The following is a 21021-nucleotide window of genomic DNA, read 5'->3' on the forward strand; positions in this document are numbered from 1 at the left end:
TTTTTCTTCTTTTTCTGCCCTAAAAGTGTGTGGATCTCAGAAACCATACCCTCCACATCACCTAAACTTTCCACATAGGTTCAAGAGGTCACCCCCTACTCAGAAAAAAAAGAATACACCAATCCACCAGATGGTGGCGCTATAACAGACCATTTCGCGTTATGGTCTATATCTTCTGAACCGTTTGTCCTAAACTCAAAATTTCACTTCTCAGGGATTCCTTGGATCAAGACGCATCTATCCATATAGGCCACGCCCATTTGCGTGTGCCTAGATTTTCTGCCATTTTGAATTTTATCAAAAACCTACTTTTGCGAACTCCTCCTAGACCGTTTGGCCAAATCACACGAAAACTGTTCGGGGTCATCTATGGACTAACCCGACCTAAAGTTATTAAACGATTTTGGATAATTGAATCCGTTTTGAAATGATAAATCTCTAAACTTTTAATGAAACACACCCCGACACTAAATTGCCCACAACTCATTAACCAGTCAATTACAACTGGTGCTGCTACTACTGCTACCACTCTCACTACTACCAACACTACTACTACTACTACTACTCCTGCTACTACTACTACTACTACTACTACTGCTTGGAAACCATCAGGTCACCGGATCTCAACCAAACTTTGTTTACTTGCACATACCAACTCTGAATAAATGTGCACTATTCAGTGTCTATATTATCTGACATATACCCCCCAAGTCACCGGAAGCTTGGACCCCGCATCGCCGCTTGCGGCTATATTGTCTATTTGTTTTTCTTCTTTTTCTGCCCTAAAAGTGTGTGGATCTCAGAAACCATACCCTCCACATCACCTAAACTTTCTACATAGGTTCAAGAGGTCACCCCCTACTCTGAGAAAAAAAAAATACACCAATCCACCAGATGGTGGCGCTATAACAGACCATTTCGCCTTATGGTCCATATCTTCTGAACCGTGTGTCCGATACTCAAAATTTCACTTATCCTGGATTCCTTGGATCAATATGCTTCTATCCATATAGGCCATGCCCATTTGCGTCTGCCTAGATTTTCCGCCATTTTGAATTTTATCAAAAACCTACTTTTGCGAGCTCCTCCTAGACTGTTTGGCCAAATCACACGAAACTTTTTCTGGGTTATCTATGGACTACCCCGACCTAAAGTTATTAAAGGATTTTGGATATGTGAAACCGTTTTGAAATGATAAATGTCTAAACTTGTGTGTATTTGCTTTTGTTCTTTTCCTGCCCTAAAAGTGTGTGGATCTCAGAAACCATACGCCCCACATCACCCACCTTTCCACATAGTTTCAAGACATCACCCACTACTCAGAGGAAAAAATTACACCAATCCACCAGATGGTGGCGCTATAACAGCCAACCACCACTACTACTGCTGCTGCTGCTACTACTACTACTACTATTCTTAGTATTCTGCTGCTACTACTGCTACCACTCCCACTACTACCAACACTACTACTACTACTATTACTACTACTGCTACTACTACTACTACTAGTACTGCTTGGAAACCGTCAGGTGACCGGATCTCAACCAAACGTTGTTTACTTGTGCAGATACCAAGTCTGAATAAATGTGCACTATCTGACATATACCCCCCAAGTCACCGGAAGCTTGGACCCCGCATCGCCGCTTGCGGCTATATTGTCTATTTGTTTTTCTTCTTTTCCTGCCCTAAAAGTGTGTGGATCTCAGAAACCATACCCTCCACATCACCTAAACTTTCCACATAGGTTCAAGAGGTCACCCCCTACTCAGAAAAAAAAGAATACACCAATTTACCAGATGGTGGCGCTATAACAGACCATTTCACGTTATGGTCCATATCTTCTGAACCGTGTGTCCTATACTCAAAAGTTCACTTCTCAGGGATTCCTTGGATCAATATGCATCTATCCATATAGGCCACGCCAGTGTGCGTGTGCCTAAATTTTCCGCCATTTTGAATTTTATCAAAAACCTACTTTTGCGAACTCCTCCTAGACTGTTTGGCCAAATCACACAAAACTTTTTCTGGGTTATCTATGGACTACCCCGACCTAAAGTTATTAAAGGATTTTGGATACTTGAATCCGTTTTGAAATGATAAATGTCTAAACTTGTGTGTATTTGCTTTTGTTCTTTTCCTGCCCTAAAAGTGTGTGGATCTCAGAAACCATACGCCCCACATCACCCACCTTTCCACATAGTTTCAAGACATCACCCACTACTCAGAGGAAAAAATTACACCACTCCACCAGATGGTGGCACTATAACAGCCAACCACCACTACTACTGCTGCTGCTGCTACTACTACTACTACTATTCTTAGTACTTCTCCTGCTACTACTGCTACCACTCCCACTACTACCAACACTACTACTACTACTATTACTACTACTGCTACTACTACTACTACTAGTACTGCTTGGAAACTGTCAGGTCACCGGATCTCAACCAAACTTTGTTTACTTGTGGACATACCAAGTCTGAATAAATGTGCACTATCTGACATATACCCCCCAAGTCACCGGAAGCTTGGACCCCGCATCGCCGCTTGCGGCTATATTGTCTATTTGTTTTTCTTCTTTTTCTGCCCTAAAAGTGTGTGGATCTCAGAAACCATACCCTCCACATCACCTAAACTTTCCACATAGGTTCAAGAGGTCATTCCCTACTCAGAAAAAAAAGAATACACCAATCCACCAGATGGTGGCGCTATAACAGACCATTTCACGTTATGGTCCATATCTTCTGAACCGTTTGTCCTATACTCAAAATTTCACTTCTCAGGGAGTCCTTGGATCAAGACGCATCTATCCAGATAGGCCACGCCCATTTGCGTGTGCCTAGATTTCGCGCCATTTTGAATTTTATCAAAAACCTACTTTTGCGAACTCCTCCTAGACCGTTTGGCCAAATCACACAAAAACTTTTCGGGGTCATCTATGGAGTAACCCGACCTAAATTTATTAAAGGATTTTGGATACTTGAATCCGTTTTGAAATGATAAATCTCTAAACTTTTAATGAAACACACCCCGACACTAAATTGCCCACAACTCATTAACCAGTCAATTACAACTAGTGCTGCTACTACTGCTACCACTCTCACTACTACCAACACTACTACTACTACTACTGCTACTTCTACTACTACTACTACTACTACTGCTTGGAAACCATCAGGTCACCGGATCTCAACCAAACTTTGTTTACTTGCACATACCAACTCTGAATAAATGTGCACTATTCAGTGTCTATATTATCTGACATATACCCCCCAAGTCACCGGAAGCTTGGACCCCGCATCGCCGCTTGCGGCTATATATATATTTTTTATTCTTCTTCTCCGGTAAAACTGTATGTACAGCAGAAACTGTAATGCTCAGCGTAGCCAGACTGGGCACATAGATTGTAAATGTGCCTCACTACTCAGAAACAAAAAATGACCCATATCGGCCAGATGGTGGCGCTATAACAGACCATTTCGCGTTATGGTCCATATCTTCTGAACCGTGAGGCGTAGAATCAAAATTCCACTTCGGCTGTATTCCCTGGATCAATACGCATCTATCCATATAGGCCACGCCCATTTGCGTGAGCCTAGATTTTCCGCCATTTTGAATTTGATCAAAAACCTACTTTTGCGAACTCCTCCTAGACCGTTTGGCCAAATCACACGGAAATTCTTCTGGGACATCTATGGACTAACCCGACCTAAAGTTATTAAAGGATTTTGGATAGGTGTAACCGTTTTGAAATTATAAATGTCTAAACTTTTGTGTATTTACTTTTGTTATTTTCCTGTCCTAAAAGTGTGTGGATCTCAGAAACCATACACCCCCCATCCCCCAAACTTTCCACACAGGTTCACGACATCACCCACTACTCAGAGTAAAAAAATTACACCAATCCACCAGATGGTGGCGCTATAACAGCCAATTTCACGTTTGTCGGTCCATAACTTCTGAACCGCGAGCTGTAGAATCAAAATTCCACATCTACTGGTTTCCCTGGAGCATCATGTATCTAACCTACTAGGCCACGCCCATTTCTGTGTGGTAGATTTTCCGCCATTTTGAATTTGATCAAAAACCTACTTTTGCGAGCTCCTCCTAGACCGTTTGGCCAAATCACACAAAACTTTTTCTGGGTCATCTATGGACTACCCCGACCTAAGATTATTAAAGGATTTTGGATACGTGAAACCGTTTTGAAATGATAAATCTCGAAACTTTTAATGAAACACACGCCAACACTAAATTGCCCACAACTCATTAACCCTAGAACACTAACGTGATTTAAAGTCACACCATCACTAACGTCGGGTGTATTTCACCCGATGCAATATACCCCATAAAACATACTTCTCATCAAAATATCTTAAAGTAAAACAATACATGGCAAATTGAGGTACTCTTCTTTTGTTTTTAAATGTGAAATATCACAAAAAACACAAAAAAGTTTATTATGGGGGACACTATAAAAAATATGTCAAATTCGGGAAAAATGAGGTAATCGTTATAAAAAAAAAAAAAACCCCGCAAAAAAAAGGAGCTCCCAACTTCTCCTTCGGTCCACCCATTCATGGGACTTGTGTGGTGAAAAAAAAAAAAAAGTCACCACAATACCATTGTAACTAACCCGAAGATATTTTACCCTCTATCACTAACGTCGGGTGAAAATCACCCGAACGCGTAGCCGGTAGAAAAAACCATGAATGGGAGCAGGGAAACAAACCTACATTCAATGACGTCAGTGAGCATCCTGAAGGTACCTAAGGACCCGCCCACCTCAGACAGCAGCAAGACAATGAAAATCATGTGAATTCAATTGTCCGGGTGAAAATCACCCGACGTTAGTGTTCTAGGGTTAACCGGTCAATTACAACTACTGCTGCTACTACTGCTACCACTCCCACTACTACCAACACTACTAATACTACTATTACTACTTCTGCTACTATTACTACTACTACTACTACTACTACTACTACTACTACTACTACTGGAAGTTGGAATGTAGCATTTTGGGTGTTAATGTGTTTTGGGGTTCTGCATCTGCTGTAGCATAATACATAGTTGGTTTAGATGTCACACAGTAATGCCCGATCCACAAAGACTTGACACCCACGTTTGAATAAAAACAAGTTTATGCCATAATAAGGTTACATCCGTGCCTTGTCATTGCTGTGGAAGGATGGTGTAGGGGTAGAGTAGCAGACACCAAAGCTGGAGGTCCTGGGTTCAAACCACAGCCAGTAACTGTTTTATTTTTTGAAAATGTAGAATAAAGGTTAATCTGGATATAATTATGTATAACGCTGCTGAATACACACTGTGTACATAGCAGAATAACTGAATATGCCTATTCATGGTAACGTCATATTTCGACGTCATCTTGACATTCCTGTGTAGATGTCTAAATGATCCCCAAATCGGCTGTGATTTGGCCTAGTCCTGGACGTCACTGAAAGATGATATCAGAACATCATCATGATGTAATTGTGTTTGCTGGGAGCCTTCTTTCAGATATATGAGAGGAAAAACATTCCAATACATTATTGTGTCTTCAGATGTGAAAGGTCCAAAAAGAGAATTCAATCTGAATTATCCTTGTCACTCATGTGCTCATTGTAACAGCACAACCCACACCAATTAGTTCAAACACCTCCATTCAGGGCAGACTTTTAATGTAAAGTGGTGCATTATGTGTGTAATACAAAAATGTCCTTAATGGTAAATGGACTGCATAACAAGCTGCCATGCAGGGTGCTGGCTATAGTCACCAAAAGCAATTTCAGGGATAAAACCCATCAACCTTCTGTAGTGGACGCCACTACGCCCTATGGTTTGATGTGTGTGTGGGAAAGACACAATGACAACTGAAAATTCTGATTTCAGAACACAAAAGCTCCATCATGAGACAAGAACTAACCTCTCCTGTTGCAAAACACGTTCTTGAACACAGCCACGCAATCTCGAGCTAACATTTCCAAGATATTGAAAAAGTTCATGAAACACGGCAAAATAAGGAGGCAACATGTGGGGTTTTAATTCCTGTTACTGACTTAACTGTCTGAAGTTGAAAGTTGTTCATCCCACGTGGGGTTTGAACTTTGAGCAGCAATGGTCTTTAGTTTGCATAAGTCATGAGCTTTACCAAGTGAGCTAACCAGACTGTTGTATTTAACTTTGTAGACCATATTATATGTATCTGCAGAGCCAGAGAAGTACTTGTCGTATTGACAGTATGTTCTACCCAAATACCACTTTCTGTCCAGATACTTAAAGGGATATTGTACACAAAAACTGCTTTCTATCCAAGTACTACTTCAAGTCACAAGCACTTATGTGACCACAACACCCTGACTGACCCCATCACCCTTACTGACCACTACACCCTTACTGACCATGCTTGGACCCCGTCATCGCCGCTTGCGGCTATATTTCTATTTGTAATTGTATTCCATTTCCTATTTTCTATACAGTATGTCTATGTTCTATTTTAAATTATGTGATTCTCTAGCTATAACTTCCTGACTGATCATAGCAGGACCATTGCCTGTGCTTTCCCCTTTTTTTGCTTGTATTGAGCTACTACTTCATATGCAGCACTAAGAGCTTCTAAAGCATTTGCTTTATGTTTCACATATCTTATATGTAATACTTTTTTGTATTTGTTTCTTAGAGTGGTGTATTTGGAAATAAACTTTTCACTGAATCTTTGGCTTAATTGATTGTGTTTCCGGATGCTACCTGTATATAATTGTCATTTCCGCCTTGCATGTTACAATGCTGAAGAAGGCCTGTTGGCTGAAACGTTCGTTCGTATTGTATGGTCTCGATAACGGAATAAAAACCCTGAAAGGACATTGATTCATATTGTGCTGGCGTTCCTCGTTTTTTCACTGTTACTTTTGTGCCGTGCACCTGAATTTTCATTCTTATTTGGTGAGTGTGCTCACTACCCTTGCTAGCAAGGAGTGTGTTTGGCTTTTTGTATCATTACCTGTGAGTTCACTGGCTTTCTGCTCAGGTGTTTGCAATCATCTCATGCTAAATAGGGGGAACCTTGTGCTGGTGGCCATACCCTGCAGAAGGCTGTTTGTGCGGGTACGCGTGGGTCATGTCCCAGCTCTTTTAACATGCACTCTAGCTATGCTTTTAAACCTTTCTAAATGATATAGCCATCTAAAGTAAATAAAGGCTTTTTACTTTATGCCAGAAGAGTGCCTTGGACCTTTCTTCTTTTTTGGTGCATCTCATTTTGGAACAAAACTCTTAAGCGTGACACACTCCTACACAGCCATACAGTATGAGATTTGTGTCCTGGTGCTCATGGTAAGAAATACATGCTGAAACACATAGGCGACACACATGCACACACTTACTTTTTGCCACAGAGACTCTCTGGAGGCCAGACTGGAGCATGCTGCTACAAACCAGCAGTTCCCCAGTTGTCCCTGGTGCAGATCATGCGCACTGATGCCATCCACAAACAGGTGAGGGTCCTCGCACAGCTCCTATGTTCAGAAAAACAAAAACAAACAAACAGATAAAGACAAAGGGAAGGTAGATGAGTTGCCGGCAGGTACAACAACTGGCATCTCGGAGGTTCTGAGAAAGTGAATTTGGCAAACAGAACAAGGGCCTGCAGTCACAGCTTCATCTGGGCTTCTGGGCCGCTTGCCACACATTTACTTCATCCAGCAACCACAAAGTTCGTTCACCTACTCAATTTAAAGTCACGATGAGGCTTCAACCAGCTGCAACCACCAAATACCTTGCAACACTGGTTCTCAATCCCGGGAAAAACAGGTACAAAAATGCATTTGTGCCCGTTTCCATCAAAGCCCTAAAATGCTAGCGAGACTAGAAGGTAAGGCCTTTATGATGATGATGTTCAGTTTGGTTGAACTCATCTTATACTGGCATACATGTAAGTAGCAAACTGTGAATCTTCTTTGGTCTTCTTCTGCGTTCTTTTATACAATATGTACTGTTGTAGCTTTTTATTTCTTGGAATTGTGTAGTGCTGAGTGTCAAAACGACCACTTTGGCCTATAGCCTTGCACTATAGCCTAGCCTTGCACTGCTACTTTGTACTTATATTGTGTTTAACTGTGTCTGCAATTTATGTTTTTATCCAGGATGTTATGCCTGTTTTCTATGTTTTTGGGAACATAGAAAACAGGAATAGCGTGGGAGGAATAGCGTGATTCTCTCATGTGCTACGTCCTGTGTCACTGAAACTTCACTGTCAAGTGAAAGGAAGCGGCTGGTGACTGCACATAATATTGGAGGAAGCAAGTGCTCGTCTACAACTCTCCCCAGATCAGCAGAGAGGGTGGAGCAACGACTGGGAGAGCAGAGGTAATTGGCTATAATACTATAATAATACTAAATACAATTGTGGAGAAAATAAGATTTTTTTTTTAATTAAAGCTGATAAAGCTGGAGTGTGTAACTTTTGTAGTGCAGAACCTTTGTCTCTCAATTCTGGTGGTTCGAGCTGGGAAAAGTATGTGCACTGCATTCATGTGGTGTCTGGTTCCCGACTATTTCCTTTGCTTTTTGTTGTCATGCAAAAACTGGAAACAGCTATCAGTGTGTCGCTTAAACTTTTCCAGCAATAAAGTACAACACATTTTCTTTGTAGCATCCATGTTGTTTCCACATTACTGTTTAAAAGCTCCTGAACACACTGAGAAGGAACGACTTGCCAACTCGGGAAATGGGACAATCTGAGCAGCACATGAACGCAGCATTCGTCATAGGTTACGTTACGCCGTAGTCTACTCCGTCACAGCTGTAAAACAGTGGATAAATAGTGTTGAACTTCACACAGCACCCGCAAAATGACTCGTTTCACTTCCAAATTTGATCCATTCGGTCCGATAACATTTTGGAAAGTCTAAAAAGAGCCGCATGACTGAATTATCCACTGCTTGCTATCTGTATCTTATCTGACTGCCGCACCAGAAGCAAGAATCACTAGGACCGATGTCAAGCGCGCAGCTCTCTTCATGCTCAGTAATGAATTATTTATTCCCATTCGAGTTAGGAGAAGGCTAATAGGGCTGTGGCGATTCACTTATCTCCCGATTCGATACTATCACGATTCTTGGGTGCCGATTCGATTTATATTGCGATTCTTAAGTATTGCGATTCTACGATTATTGCGATTCGATATTACGATTTATTGCGATTTTTGTTTATTTTTTTCTTTTATTTTTTCAGTTTGTTTGCTTTTTTACACTAGATTAGAACATGGGAAAAGTTGAATCATACACTAGAGACTGTATATTATATATCATGAGTAGGGCTGGGCGATATAGTTAAAAACAGGGGCGGACTGGGATCATAATTCAGGCCGGGCATTAGATACCAAGCAGGCCAGGCCGATATGGGCCAACGCGCGTGAAATTTTGGCCGTTTGAAGCCAGATTTGGGCCGTTTGAAGTCCAATTTTACAATGAGATGCACCCACTTTAACCCTGAAGTGTAATTATTACTTCAGACTAACTAATAAAGTAATAAAACCACTAGTAAACCAGTAGGCGGCGCCTGGCCTGCTGTTCAGTGAGTGGCCTGACTGCAAGCACAAAAAAAAAAAAAAAAAAAAATGTTTTTTTTTTTTTTTTTTTTTTTAAATTTGCGATTATCGATTCTGGAATAAAAGATCGATCCAAAAAATCATGACATTAAAAATCGCGATACTTAGGTGAATCGATTTTTCCCCCCACCCCTAAAGGCTAACCCAACATTAGGCGGAAGTCTGGTGTCATTTCTGGTGCGCATGCTCCAGGCCAGCGCAGGAATGTCGCCAGGCGAGACTCGGGTCTACTGGCGATAGCATTGTGGGAACTCATATGACAATGGCTTGAATGCAATGCAACAGACGTTAATTTCAATTATACGCAGACGTTACATTATTCTAGCTTTAATATCTTAACATTTGATCCTTTTCATGCAAAAAAAGAAATCATTCAAACTGTGTTTCTGCCTAAATGTTGTCAGGATGGAAAAGGCTGTGAAACATCACAATGGTGAACATCCGTTTGGGTGGATGGTACAAGGTGCAAGACACAGTGTGTAGGAGCATAAATGGATTGTGGGCTGACTTCATACATTTAGAAACAGACCATCTGTCCTTTTACACCCACATTTCCACTTCAGGAGGCTGTGGTGATTTCCATTTTCTTCCGCAGTGTGGACAGACCACTATTACAGCAAACAATACGGAGCAGCGTAATCATCACCTTCTCTCTCTTATGTGCACAGTAAAGACTGGTCCACCCACTTACTGTACTGTACTGTACTGTACTGTACACACACACACACACACACACACACACACACACACAGCACGCTGTGTTCCCTGTGATCATGTGTGGGATGATTAATTTGGGCTGTGGAGTGACATTAACCATTGATAGACAGACACACTGTCCTCTCCTCTATTGTTTGAACACAATGTCTATATTTCCATCTGCCTACATAAACATATTACAAACAGCTCATATTACACACTGCATATCGCACACACGCACACGAACACACACACACACACACACACACACACACTCACAACTTATTTGATCAACCTCTACAGGCATAATTTGTGGTCATTTCGTGCTATGGGGCAGAATTTAACCGATTCAAAATGTATGAACTGAGTAAACAACAACAATGAGTGTGTTTACATGTGCACTAACAAACAAATCATTACCAGATTTCTGGAGTAACCTGATGAATCAAGTGGTCATGTAAACAGCATAAACTGATAGGCTTTATCAGACAAAAAGGCTGTTATGGGATTAGTATTACTGTATGAGAAATCCGATGAACACACCTAGCTTTTTGCTGAATCATCAGTTTTATATTGAGTGCAGGGCCAACACAGTCTCTTAGAAAATTGTATAATACCAACGATATGGACCAACGTTGCTATTTTACAATTTCGGCTCGAAAATTGTAAAATAGTAACGTTCTGAGTGGTTAGGGTGAGGATTAGAGTAGGGGGAGGGGTTAGAAACAGAAAATCTCCGTAAAACACGCCCAAACCACGCCCACCGCTGTAGACACGTACGTTCCCATTTTACAATTTCTTAGCCGACATTGTAAAATACCAACGTTTGTCCACAAACGTTGCTATTTTACAATTTTTTTGGAGATCGGGTTGGCAGGGCGCAATCTCAATTGTCCACTCACAGACTTTGAGGTGAGTTCCCACTACTTACTAAAGTGCATGTAAACGCATAAATCAGATTATTGCCATTACCTGATGATTCTCAGTTATGGGATTATTGTGTGCATGTGTGTGTTTTGTGTATCATTTCTCCAGAGCCTACATGCTGTTTATTAACTTTTACACCAGCAGAGCAGGGCCGTGCAGAGACCTTTAGAAGGGCAGGTGCTCAAAGCTAAAAAGGGGCACATGCAGACCTGACAAACTTGTGAAAATGTTTTTGAGGACCCCAATAGTGGAACGCTTAGTTCACATGCTTTTGCACTACTTTGCTTAGTTTGCACACAGTAATTATCCCCGCCATATCATCAATTGATTCAACATAGGCTATGAAGAAAACAATCCCCGGGAAAGACTGTCCCCTCACTGACCTTTCCATCTCCATTGACAACACTACCGTGTTTCCCTCTCAAACAGCTAAGAACCTTGGAGTGATCCTTGACAATCAGCTGTCCAACTCAGCCTACATCGCAGCAACTGCCCGCTCCTGCAGGTTCTCCCTGTACAACATCCGCAAAATCCGTCTGTTTCTCAAAAGGGAAGCGACACAACTCCTGGTCCAGGCACAAACATCATTTCTCGGCTGGACTACTGCAATGTTCTTCTGGCTGGGCTACCTGCTGCAGCCATCCAACCGCTTCAGCTCATTCAGAACGTTGCAGCCCGTCTGGTATTCAACCAACCCAAATTCTCTCATGTCACTCCCCTCCTCCGGGACCTTCACTGGCTTCCCATCTCGGCACGCATTAAATTCAAAACACTGGTTCTGGCCTATAGGGCAGTACACCAGACAGCTCCTCTGTACTTACAATCTATGGTCAGGCTCCAAATCTCTCACCGTTCCCTCCGCTCCTCCACCAGCGCAGGACGCCTCGCCCCTCCTTCACTACAGGGGCTCAAAAGTCGCTCATCCCGTTCGAGACTCTTCTCGTCCCTGGCACCTCAATGGTGGAACGAGCTTCCACCTTCGGTCATGACGGCCGAATCACTGCCTATCTCTCGGAAAAGACTAAAGACTCACTTTTTCAGGCTCCATCTGGGCCCTTCTTGAACTAACTTATCTCTCTTAAAAAAAAAAAAAAAAACACTAAAAAACACTAACCTTAACTTGTACCACTGTGCCTTCAGAAGTTGTAGTTATCATAGACTGTGTTGCATAGTTGATTGCTCTATTGCTGACAAGAATGTGTTATTGTAAGTCGCTTTGGATAAAAGCGTCTGCCAAATGACGTAATGTAATGTAATGTAATACAATCATATTCACCTTATGTAGCCACGCCCATTTGACCCGGTTGTGTGGTCGTGTCACAACTTCCGCTAAAAATAAAATGGCTGGCTGCTCCAATATCATCTAACTCTGAATTAACTAATAATTTGGCCAATTGTATGTACTGTAACATACCAAATAAAAGCAAACGCCAATGTCTAAGAATGCAACGCCATGTAACTGGCTCGTTAAGTCTTGCATTCCAGGGAATTACGTTAACGTCTGCGGGTCTTATTGACGTAAGTGGCTCGAGCGCTCGGATGAGAGAAAACGATCTGAAGCTTTCTTTGTTGGAGTCCAGGTATGTTTTACAAGAAAGTGCTCGTCATTGTCAATGATAACGTTATCTGACCTGGCTAACAGTGGATACTCGCTTGCTTGCTGTGTACCGAGCTCAAAGTAGTAGGCTACGTTCTTTATTTTACCCCCTCCACTGTCTGCTCCAAAAACAACTCTCTTATTTTGCGCCGTGACTGCCGGAAGTGTTAACAGGACCCAGAAGAATTTGGCCCACTGTAAGGTCTGAACATAAGGTGAATATTTGTCAGAATAATTCCTTTAACCTCTTCTACTCCACCCCTCCGTACTAGACACCTTTTTTGTGTGTCTCTTTTAGGGGGGACTGTCGAATTTATGGTGAGATAGCAGGTCAACAGTATTTGCCACATAGAAGTGGGACACATCGTCTGAAAGCCGGGAACCCGAAGGTTAATTTGAGGCAGGGCTGGACAGTGCGAGCATTTTACTTGCATTTGCTACTAAAAATAGAACAGTGTGAATTGTAAAACGCAATAAGGGGCACGTGTGCGAATACAGAATTCAATAGTTCAATTCATCAACTCGAAAAACATGACCACAGCATAGCACGGCATTGCTCAATAACATGGTCATTTTTCAAGTAGCACTTGAAGGCAGCACTACGTGGAATCAATGGTGTCTGTTGATAAAAAGCATGTGATCAATTGGTCAGCAGAAGCCAAGGTCCCTATTTAGAAGACCGTCCGAGACCGACAGAGCCAGAGAAGTGTCTGATTGTAACGTTAAGCGTTAGCCAGCTAGCTGACTGGCAAGACAAGAGTCACATAAACAGATGGAATTTAAATGTGTCAGACGATGGATTTGTACACGGGAAATAAAACTACAGCTGCAGCAAACAATAGTTATGACTAGCATTAGCTGGCTGGCTTGCATGAATGACATCGCTGGTTAGCATCTAATGCATTCATCTAATGTTAGCGTTAGCAACGCAAACGTTAGTGAGCATTAGAGCTGCCGAAAATAATCGATTCAGAGATGCACAATTTTTTTTTTTTTTTAATAATCAAATAAAATAGAATGTAAGTACATGCAGTTGTTTATTTTAATTATGGATCATAATACAATGCAATTCCAAATGCACTTTTATTTTAAAAGTAGCCACACAGTGAGAAAAAAGAAAGTGAGAAAAAATAAATCATGTATTGCGGAAAAAGTGATGCATCGATTTAAGATGCATCGTATAATCGAATCGAATCGAATCGTAGACTTGTATAATCGAATCGTATCGAATCGTGAGATCAGTGAAGATGCACAGCTCTAGTGAGCATGCCACTCACTATAACGTTATCTTCAAAAAGACTTGTTGACAATCTGGCTAACGTTATGCTGTCTGTTAGACCATCTATAGCAGCTATCTGAATAACGTTACACAGCTTAGCTGCATATTCAAAACCTGGTATCTAACGTTAGCCCCCGTTCATACAGGATGCCGAAGCAACGCTCAACTGAAGCTGTACCTACGCTGTACCCACAAGTTTCATTTAGGCGTCCTTGTTAACAGGCGGAGCCGTTCACACCACCCGCGCGCGTGCCACGCTGACGGCGTGCCGAAGTCACGCTCACGCTACGTCGAAGCGTTCACTCAGGACTAACGCCGAATTTCCAAGCTTGACGCTGAAGCCGTGAAGCCGTGAGGCATGAAGTCAATGGGAGTTGTGGGCGGGTTCAGGGCGCGAGAGTAGGCGCTGAGAGGAAAAGAGAAGGCGTCTTGTGTGAACAGTAAGGCGTACGTTCAGCTTGTGCCTGCTTCAAGCTTCAGTTCTGCTTACGTTCGGCGTCCTGTGTGAACGAGGGCTTTGTCTGGTCAGTGACTTTCACTGGGCAGGGCAAACACCTGAATACTGCCTGCCCGCTGTTGCCTTATTATGATGTCACACTGGGATATAGAGACAGTCGGTATGTGTGGGAACGCCCACAAAATGTTATACGGCTGGCGCGCGAGTGGGGTAAAACCGCCCATGATGGCCAAGTTTCCGCCTCCTGAAAGTCTGAATTTCTCTCGCCCTGAAATGTGGCTGGAATGGCGCCAGCGGTTTCAATGCTACAGAATTGCCACAAAACTGAATAAAGAAGAGGGAGAGGTACAGGTCTGTACGCTGCTCTACTCACTGGGGAGAGAATCTGAACAGGTTTTCAAGACCTTCACGTTTGTAGGAGATGAAAGTGAAGATGATTACGAGACTGTATTGGCTAAGCTTGACAACTACTTTGTACCGAGAGTCAACACAAGAGGGCTCGCTTTCACCAATGTGTTCAAAAGTCAAGAGAGACTGCTGAAGAATACATTAGGAACCTGCACGAGCTGGCGGAGACGTGCGCGTTTGACTACGCCAAATATGAAAACATCCGCGACCGGCTAGTGGTCGGCATGCTGGATAAGGAACTGTCGGAGAAGTTGCAGTTGACGCCCGATTTGACGCTGGACAAAGCGGTGGAGCTTATACGCCAGTCTGAGCAAGTAAAGGGGCACATTACAGAGCAAGGAGCTACAGCTGCTAGCCAGCTAAATGAGATCGCCTCCAAGCGCACGCAGCACACAGAGAGATGGAGACACAGCGGCGCTGGACAGAAGAAGGGGGGCAGCGGAAAACAAGCGCAGCAGCACTGGAACGGGAAAGCCAACAAATGTTTCAGGTGTGGAAAAGAACATGCTAGAGGAGACAGATGTCCTGCGAGGAATGCTGAATGTCGTAACTGCACTAAAATGGGACATTTTGCTGTGGTCTGCCGCTCTCGCATTGTGAATGAGGTCACTGAGCCCCATGAGGGGGAAGATGAGAGTCAGTCCTACTTCCTCGGGGAAGTCACATAAGTTGATGACTCAAATAAAGCATGGACAGTGAATCTACCAGTACAAGGTATGACAATCGCCTTCAAGATTGACATGGGGGCGGATACAAGATACAGAAAATACATACAAGCAGATACCAAATAGACCAAAATTGAGAAAGTCTGTGATAAAACTCGCTAGCCCAGGTAGTAAATTGGAATGCCTCAGTTACTACTACAGAGTGGAAGGGGCGGTGATTTAAGTTTAAACTTAAAGTCCCTGGAAACCAGAAATATTTCTTTATTATTTAGCATTTTGAGTTCATCACATCACAGGAACCTACAGTATGTTAATAAGCCACCAGCCAAATTTGAACGATGATGAACGTCGCAAAGTATATAAATTTAGGTTTGACAGTCATGGCAAAACTCATGAGAATCAATTAGTTTTTAGAGTGTATTTTCTCCCGCGGACTGTGTGGGCGTGTCCCGTCTGCAGCAGGGAAATTTCTCTCTGTCTCTCTCTCTCTCTCTCGGAGAGAGAGGGAGAGAAGGGTGTGTGTGTGTGTGTGTGTGTGTGTGTGTGTGTGTGGGTGTTTGCGCGTTGCTCCCCCTCGCGCATAGCGTACTCAGATCTCTGTCCGTTCTTTGCCCCCACAGCGCTCGCTCAGTGTCTGTCTCCCTCCCACTCTGTGTGCTGTGTGTGCACTATGCTTCTCTCTCTCTCTCTCTCTCTCTCTCTCTCTCTCGGGACTAGTGAGAGAGAGAGAGAGAGAGCAGCATAGCGCTCGACACAGCCTGGTGATGCGAGGTTACTCACACACACACAGTAGGGTGGGTTGCGCGCGTGTACAAAGGTTATATAGAGCTTATGACGTCATAAGCTCCTGCATTTTAGCACCTCGCGCACTGCTCTCTTCAATGAGGAAGTACCTTGTAGAATCTTGTAGAAAAGTGTCGATTTTAAGGCTTTGGGTTGAAAGTAATGTATAATAATTTCTGAGGCACACAATTACTAACATAAGACCCTAAATAACATAGTTAGAACGTTTTTGTGGATTTTGGTTTCCAGGGACTTTAATGTGATTCAGGGGCAGGGCAGTCACCTTCTAGGCCACAATGTAGCCGTTGCAATGGGCTTAGTAAGGCGCATAGAAGAGATTAAAAGCTCAGAACAGCTCACAAGCTCTTGTTCACCAGGGGAGGGTTGCACCAACTGGTCTTAACTATGCCTGGTCGTAACTCCTACGTCGGTCTTAGTTAACACGTTAACTGCCAGCGACGTATGCATACGTCAAAAAAAATCCAGCGCTTCACTGCCAAGGACGTATGGATACGTCAAAAAAATCGTTTTTTTTTTTTTGACGGTGGGGCGTTGATCAATCCCTTTTACGTCTCCTGTACAATTATTGGAGGTATTGAATGTGTATAATCTATTTTACCGACCCACTAAGTGTTGACAGTGCTCCCCCAGACGAGCGAAATCAAAGAAAAAGGGAGAAGCCATTCAAGGAAATGGCGAGGCGATTTTACAGTATTACATTCTCATGAAAATGGTTGGGGGAAAACGCTCTCGTTTTCACGCTGATTGCTGGCGATGCGGGATTGCAAATTTACATAATACATTACAGGTGGAACACACTTTGAAACACGCAGCATAAATATGACCAGAATCGCAAAAGCTTCTCTCAACCAAAACTCCCAAGAAGCGAGCGAGTCCATGCCGACTTCCTCAAACAGCAGCCTGCAGACAGGCACAGGAGAGCAGCAAAAGCACTGAGACTGTGACGGCCGCTGCACCCAAGAAGAGGGAGGAGTTGAAGCAGCAACTCTGCCTCTCGCTCTCTCCCTCTCTCTCTCTCTCTCTCTCTCGCTCTCTCTCTCTCCCTCCCTCCCTCTCTCTCTCTCTCTCTCTCTCTCCCTCTCCCCCTCTCACTAGGATTAAACCTAGTGCGTCTCCCTCCCGAGAGGGAGGGAGAGAGAGAGAGAGGGAGGGAGAGCGAGAGGGAGGGAGAGAGAGAGAGAGAGAGAGGGAGGGAGAGCGAGGGGAAGGGAGAGAGAGAGAGAGAGAGAGAGCGAGAGGGGGAGGGAGAGAGAGAGAGAGAGAGAGAGAGCCAAAAATGAATGGTTAAAGTGACAGCTCTATCGAATTTCACAAAAAGCCGTTTATCTCTGAATATTTGTTCTGATGCTAAAACCATGCTGTATTCAACTGATAATGCTTACATAACTACTAACTCTACAAACTAACTCTTTTAGACAGAGAAAGTACACATTCTATTAGTACTTTTGAGATATTGTATGTTCACAAACTCCAAGCAGAAAATAATCCTCGGCGCTTGTAAAATGAGCCACAATCCTCAAAAAAACGGCTTGGCAGAAGCTACCTACAGCAAGAAAAAAACGGCTGGCAGTCAATGTGTTAAGACCAGTCTTTAGAGTGGACTTACGCCTGTTGCACCAACAGGGCTTACATCTGGTCTTAACTACGCCGGTCGTAGCGATGCGCGTCCATGTGAAAGCATGGGAATGCCCACTGGAATGCGGCATGCGACCTGTTTAGAAGAGTGTGCTGACGTCAAATGACGCTCCGCTGATGGGTAATCGGCTGTAATAGTGTGGCTAATGTTAGCGGCTAACTGTTACTTGTCGTTACTTTACATGGCAGTAAAACGCCACTGAATGACCAAATTGATTTAACTTTTAACCATTTCGATTTCCACTTTGCATACGGACCCCCAGCATTGGTCAGTTGTTAACGTTGTGACTATATTTATAATGTTAAGTTAAAGTTAAGTTATCCTTTATTTATCCCCATGGGGAAATTCACCCTCTGCATTTGACCCATCCTCTACTAGGAACCTTCCTAGAACTAGGAGCAGTGGGCAGCCACTGTGCAGCGCCCGGGGACCAACTCCAGTTCTTTTGCCAGTACGTTGGTCAGGGGCACTGACCGGAGTATTAACCCTAACATACATGTCTTTCTTTGATGGTGGGAGGAAACCGGAGCACCCAGAGAAAACCCACACGGACACGGGAAGAACATGCAAACTCCACACAGAAAGGACCTGGGACGGACCGGGGTTCGAACCCGGGACCTTCTTGCTGTGAGGCAACAGTGTTAACCACTGAGCCACCGTGCCGTCCCAGTTTATAACGTACTCCGGTTTGTGGTTTATAATTGAGGGCTGAATACAGCCGTGCTGAGGGGTTGTGACTATTGCGCAACACACAGGTGAAAACCGTCTATACTGCACCTTACGCCTGCTCTGGACTAGGCGTAATATTTACGACCGGTCTTAGTGAGAAAAAGGCTTACGGGGTTTAAGGAGTGTAGTTATAGTATAACTACGGGGTTTAAGGAGTGTAGTTATACTATAACTACACTCCTTGTACCCCGTAGTTATATACTATAACTACACTCCTTGTACCCCGTAGTTATACTATAACTACAGTCCTTGTACCCCGTAGTTATACTATAACTACAGTCCTTGTACCCCGTAGTTATACTATACAGTGTGGTACCCCGTAGTTACAGTATACTATAAGTACAGATCTTGTTCCCCTGTAGTTACAGTCTAAATTCACTCCTTGTACCCCGTAGTTACACTATAAGTACAGTGTTGTACCCCGTAATTAGCCTATAAGTACAGAATTTGTCCCCTGCTTTAGAATACAGCCCGCGACCCCGTAGTTACCCTGTAAGTACAGTGTCGTACCCCGTAATTAGCCTATAAGTACAGAATTGGTCCCCTGCTTCAGAATACAGCCCGCGACCCCGTAGTTACCCTGTAAGTGTGGTACCCCGTAGTTATACAGTACAGATCTTGTTACACTCTAGTTACAGTCTAAATTCACTCCTTGTACCCTGTACTTATACTATAACTACAGTGTGGTACCCCATAGTTATACTATGGCCCCTATTCTCCCACAGGCCTTCGGCGCTAAAACGTGCCTTGCGCCTGTCTCGGGAAGATATCAACATGGCTTTAGGCTGGTAAATGCGCTTTACGCTGAATGGGCGTGGCGCACTCCCTGAATGGGTGTGTCGGCCTTAAATGCCGGCCTAATGATATCTTCGCACCTGGCGTAAATTTAGCGCTTTGCGCTTTTGAAAACCAGGCCTATTCAGTGCGCCAGTTGAGCGGGGCGCTCCTCTGCCTCTCCCCTGTCACCCTCTGTCTCTCTCTGAAACCAGGCCTATTCAGTGCGCCAGTTGCGAGGAGCGCTCTTCTGCCTCTTCTCTGTCACCCTTCTCTGTCTCTCTCTGACTCCCTCACTCAGACAGACACAACACACGTCCCATAGGAAAAATAAGTTGTAAGTTCACTGCCTGTGTAATGTCCCAGCATGCATTGTGCTACTCCATTTCGCTACTAAATAGCAACCAAATGAGCCGAAATAGATATAAAGGTAGATCTAAATAATGTGTAATGGTAACACAACCTGCAATTGTAGAACATTTCAATATTGGACCAAATAAAAATTCGAAATGAAAACACCACCCTATGTGAAACTTATATGTCATCCTGGGCCTATATATATCCCTTGTCGATTTAACGTGATTTAGATAAGTGACAGCGTAACGCGCTTCTACTGTCATGTCCTACTGTGATGTCCGCTCCAATAAATTGGCTCTACTTCACATTTTAGTTTTACAATAAAAACACATTTATGCAATGACTTTACATAATGTAGGCTATATTTATGTGCATCATCCTACCTGCAGCAGAGAGAGAAAACGTTAGGGTTGTGCTACAACCCAGGTTTTACGAGTGAGAACGAGAGCTCTCACTAGTGCCTACAACGCTGCGACGCAGCCCTATGGAAGACTGTCATTTTGCTCCAAAATTACTTTTCATTAAAACCGACCAGCCACCTGTAGGTGGCATGGTACCCCCTGGGGCTGACACGGATCCACGTGACTACGTCACGTCCTGTCAGCCCAGGGATAATCACTCTAATTTCTTCCAGCCCGCTGAGATCCGACGCACCCCGTGACGCATCGACACAGCAAGGCTGGGTAGTGAGAGCTCTCGTTCTCACTCGTAAAACCTGGGTTGTAGCACAACCCTAACGTTTTACTTCGTTTCGAACTCAAGCTCTCACTAGTGCCTCAATTCAACCGACCTTGCTGCCGGGAGCACCCACAGGGCGACCCGAAAGGCACCGGTGAACCACGGCCATATGGCAACGTTTATGCCTAACCGAATTACATATTAGAGTGGCAACGATACTACTTTCTTGCCACCGACAGCACCGCGTGCGCGAACTGCGAACCGGACACGTCGAGACTGTAGTACCTGACAAAAGTGTGATGAGAGGACCATGAGGCCGCGGCACACATGTCCTCCACCGACACACCACGCAACAACGCAGAGCATGTCGCAACACCTCGCGTCGAATGCGCCTTGATACCCTC

The 21021-nt window shown here is 43.7% G+C and overlaps 1 protein-coding gene across 2 annotated transcripts in view; it reads right to left on the minus strand.

Moving 5' to 3' along the window:
- Nucleotides 1-21021, minus strand: part of capn5b (calpain 5b) — a gene marked incomplete at both ends in the record, with an annotated part of 156657 nt that overhangs the window by 91405 nt on the left and 44231 nt on the right. For both annotated transcript variants that reach the window (XM_083634584.1, XM_083634583.1), the window contains one exon: nucleotides 7386-7517. In XM_083634584.1, coding sequence (XP_083490710.1) covers nucleotides 7386-7517 — 132 coding nt within the window. The remainder of the gene's footprint in view (nucleotides 1-7385; nucleotides 7518-21021) is intronic.

The sequence above is a fragment of the Poromitra crassiceps genome (genome assembly GCF_964638095.1).
Source record: "Poromitra crassiceps genome assembly, chromosome: 1".
Taxonomy (NCBI): Eukaryota; Metazoa; Chordata; class Actinopteri; order Beryciformes; family Melamphaidae; genus Poromitra; species Poromitra crassiceps.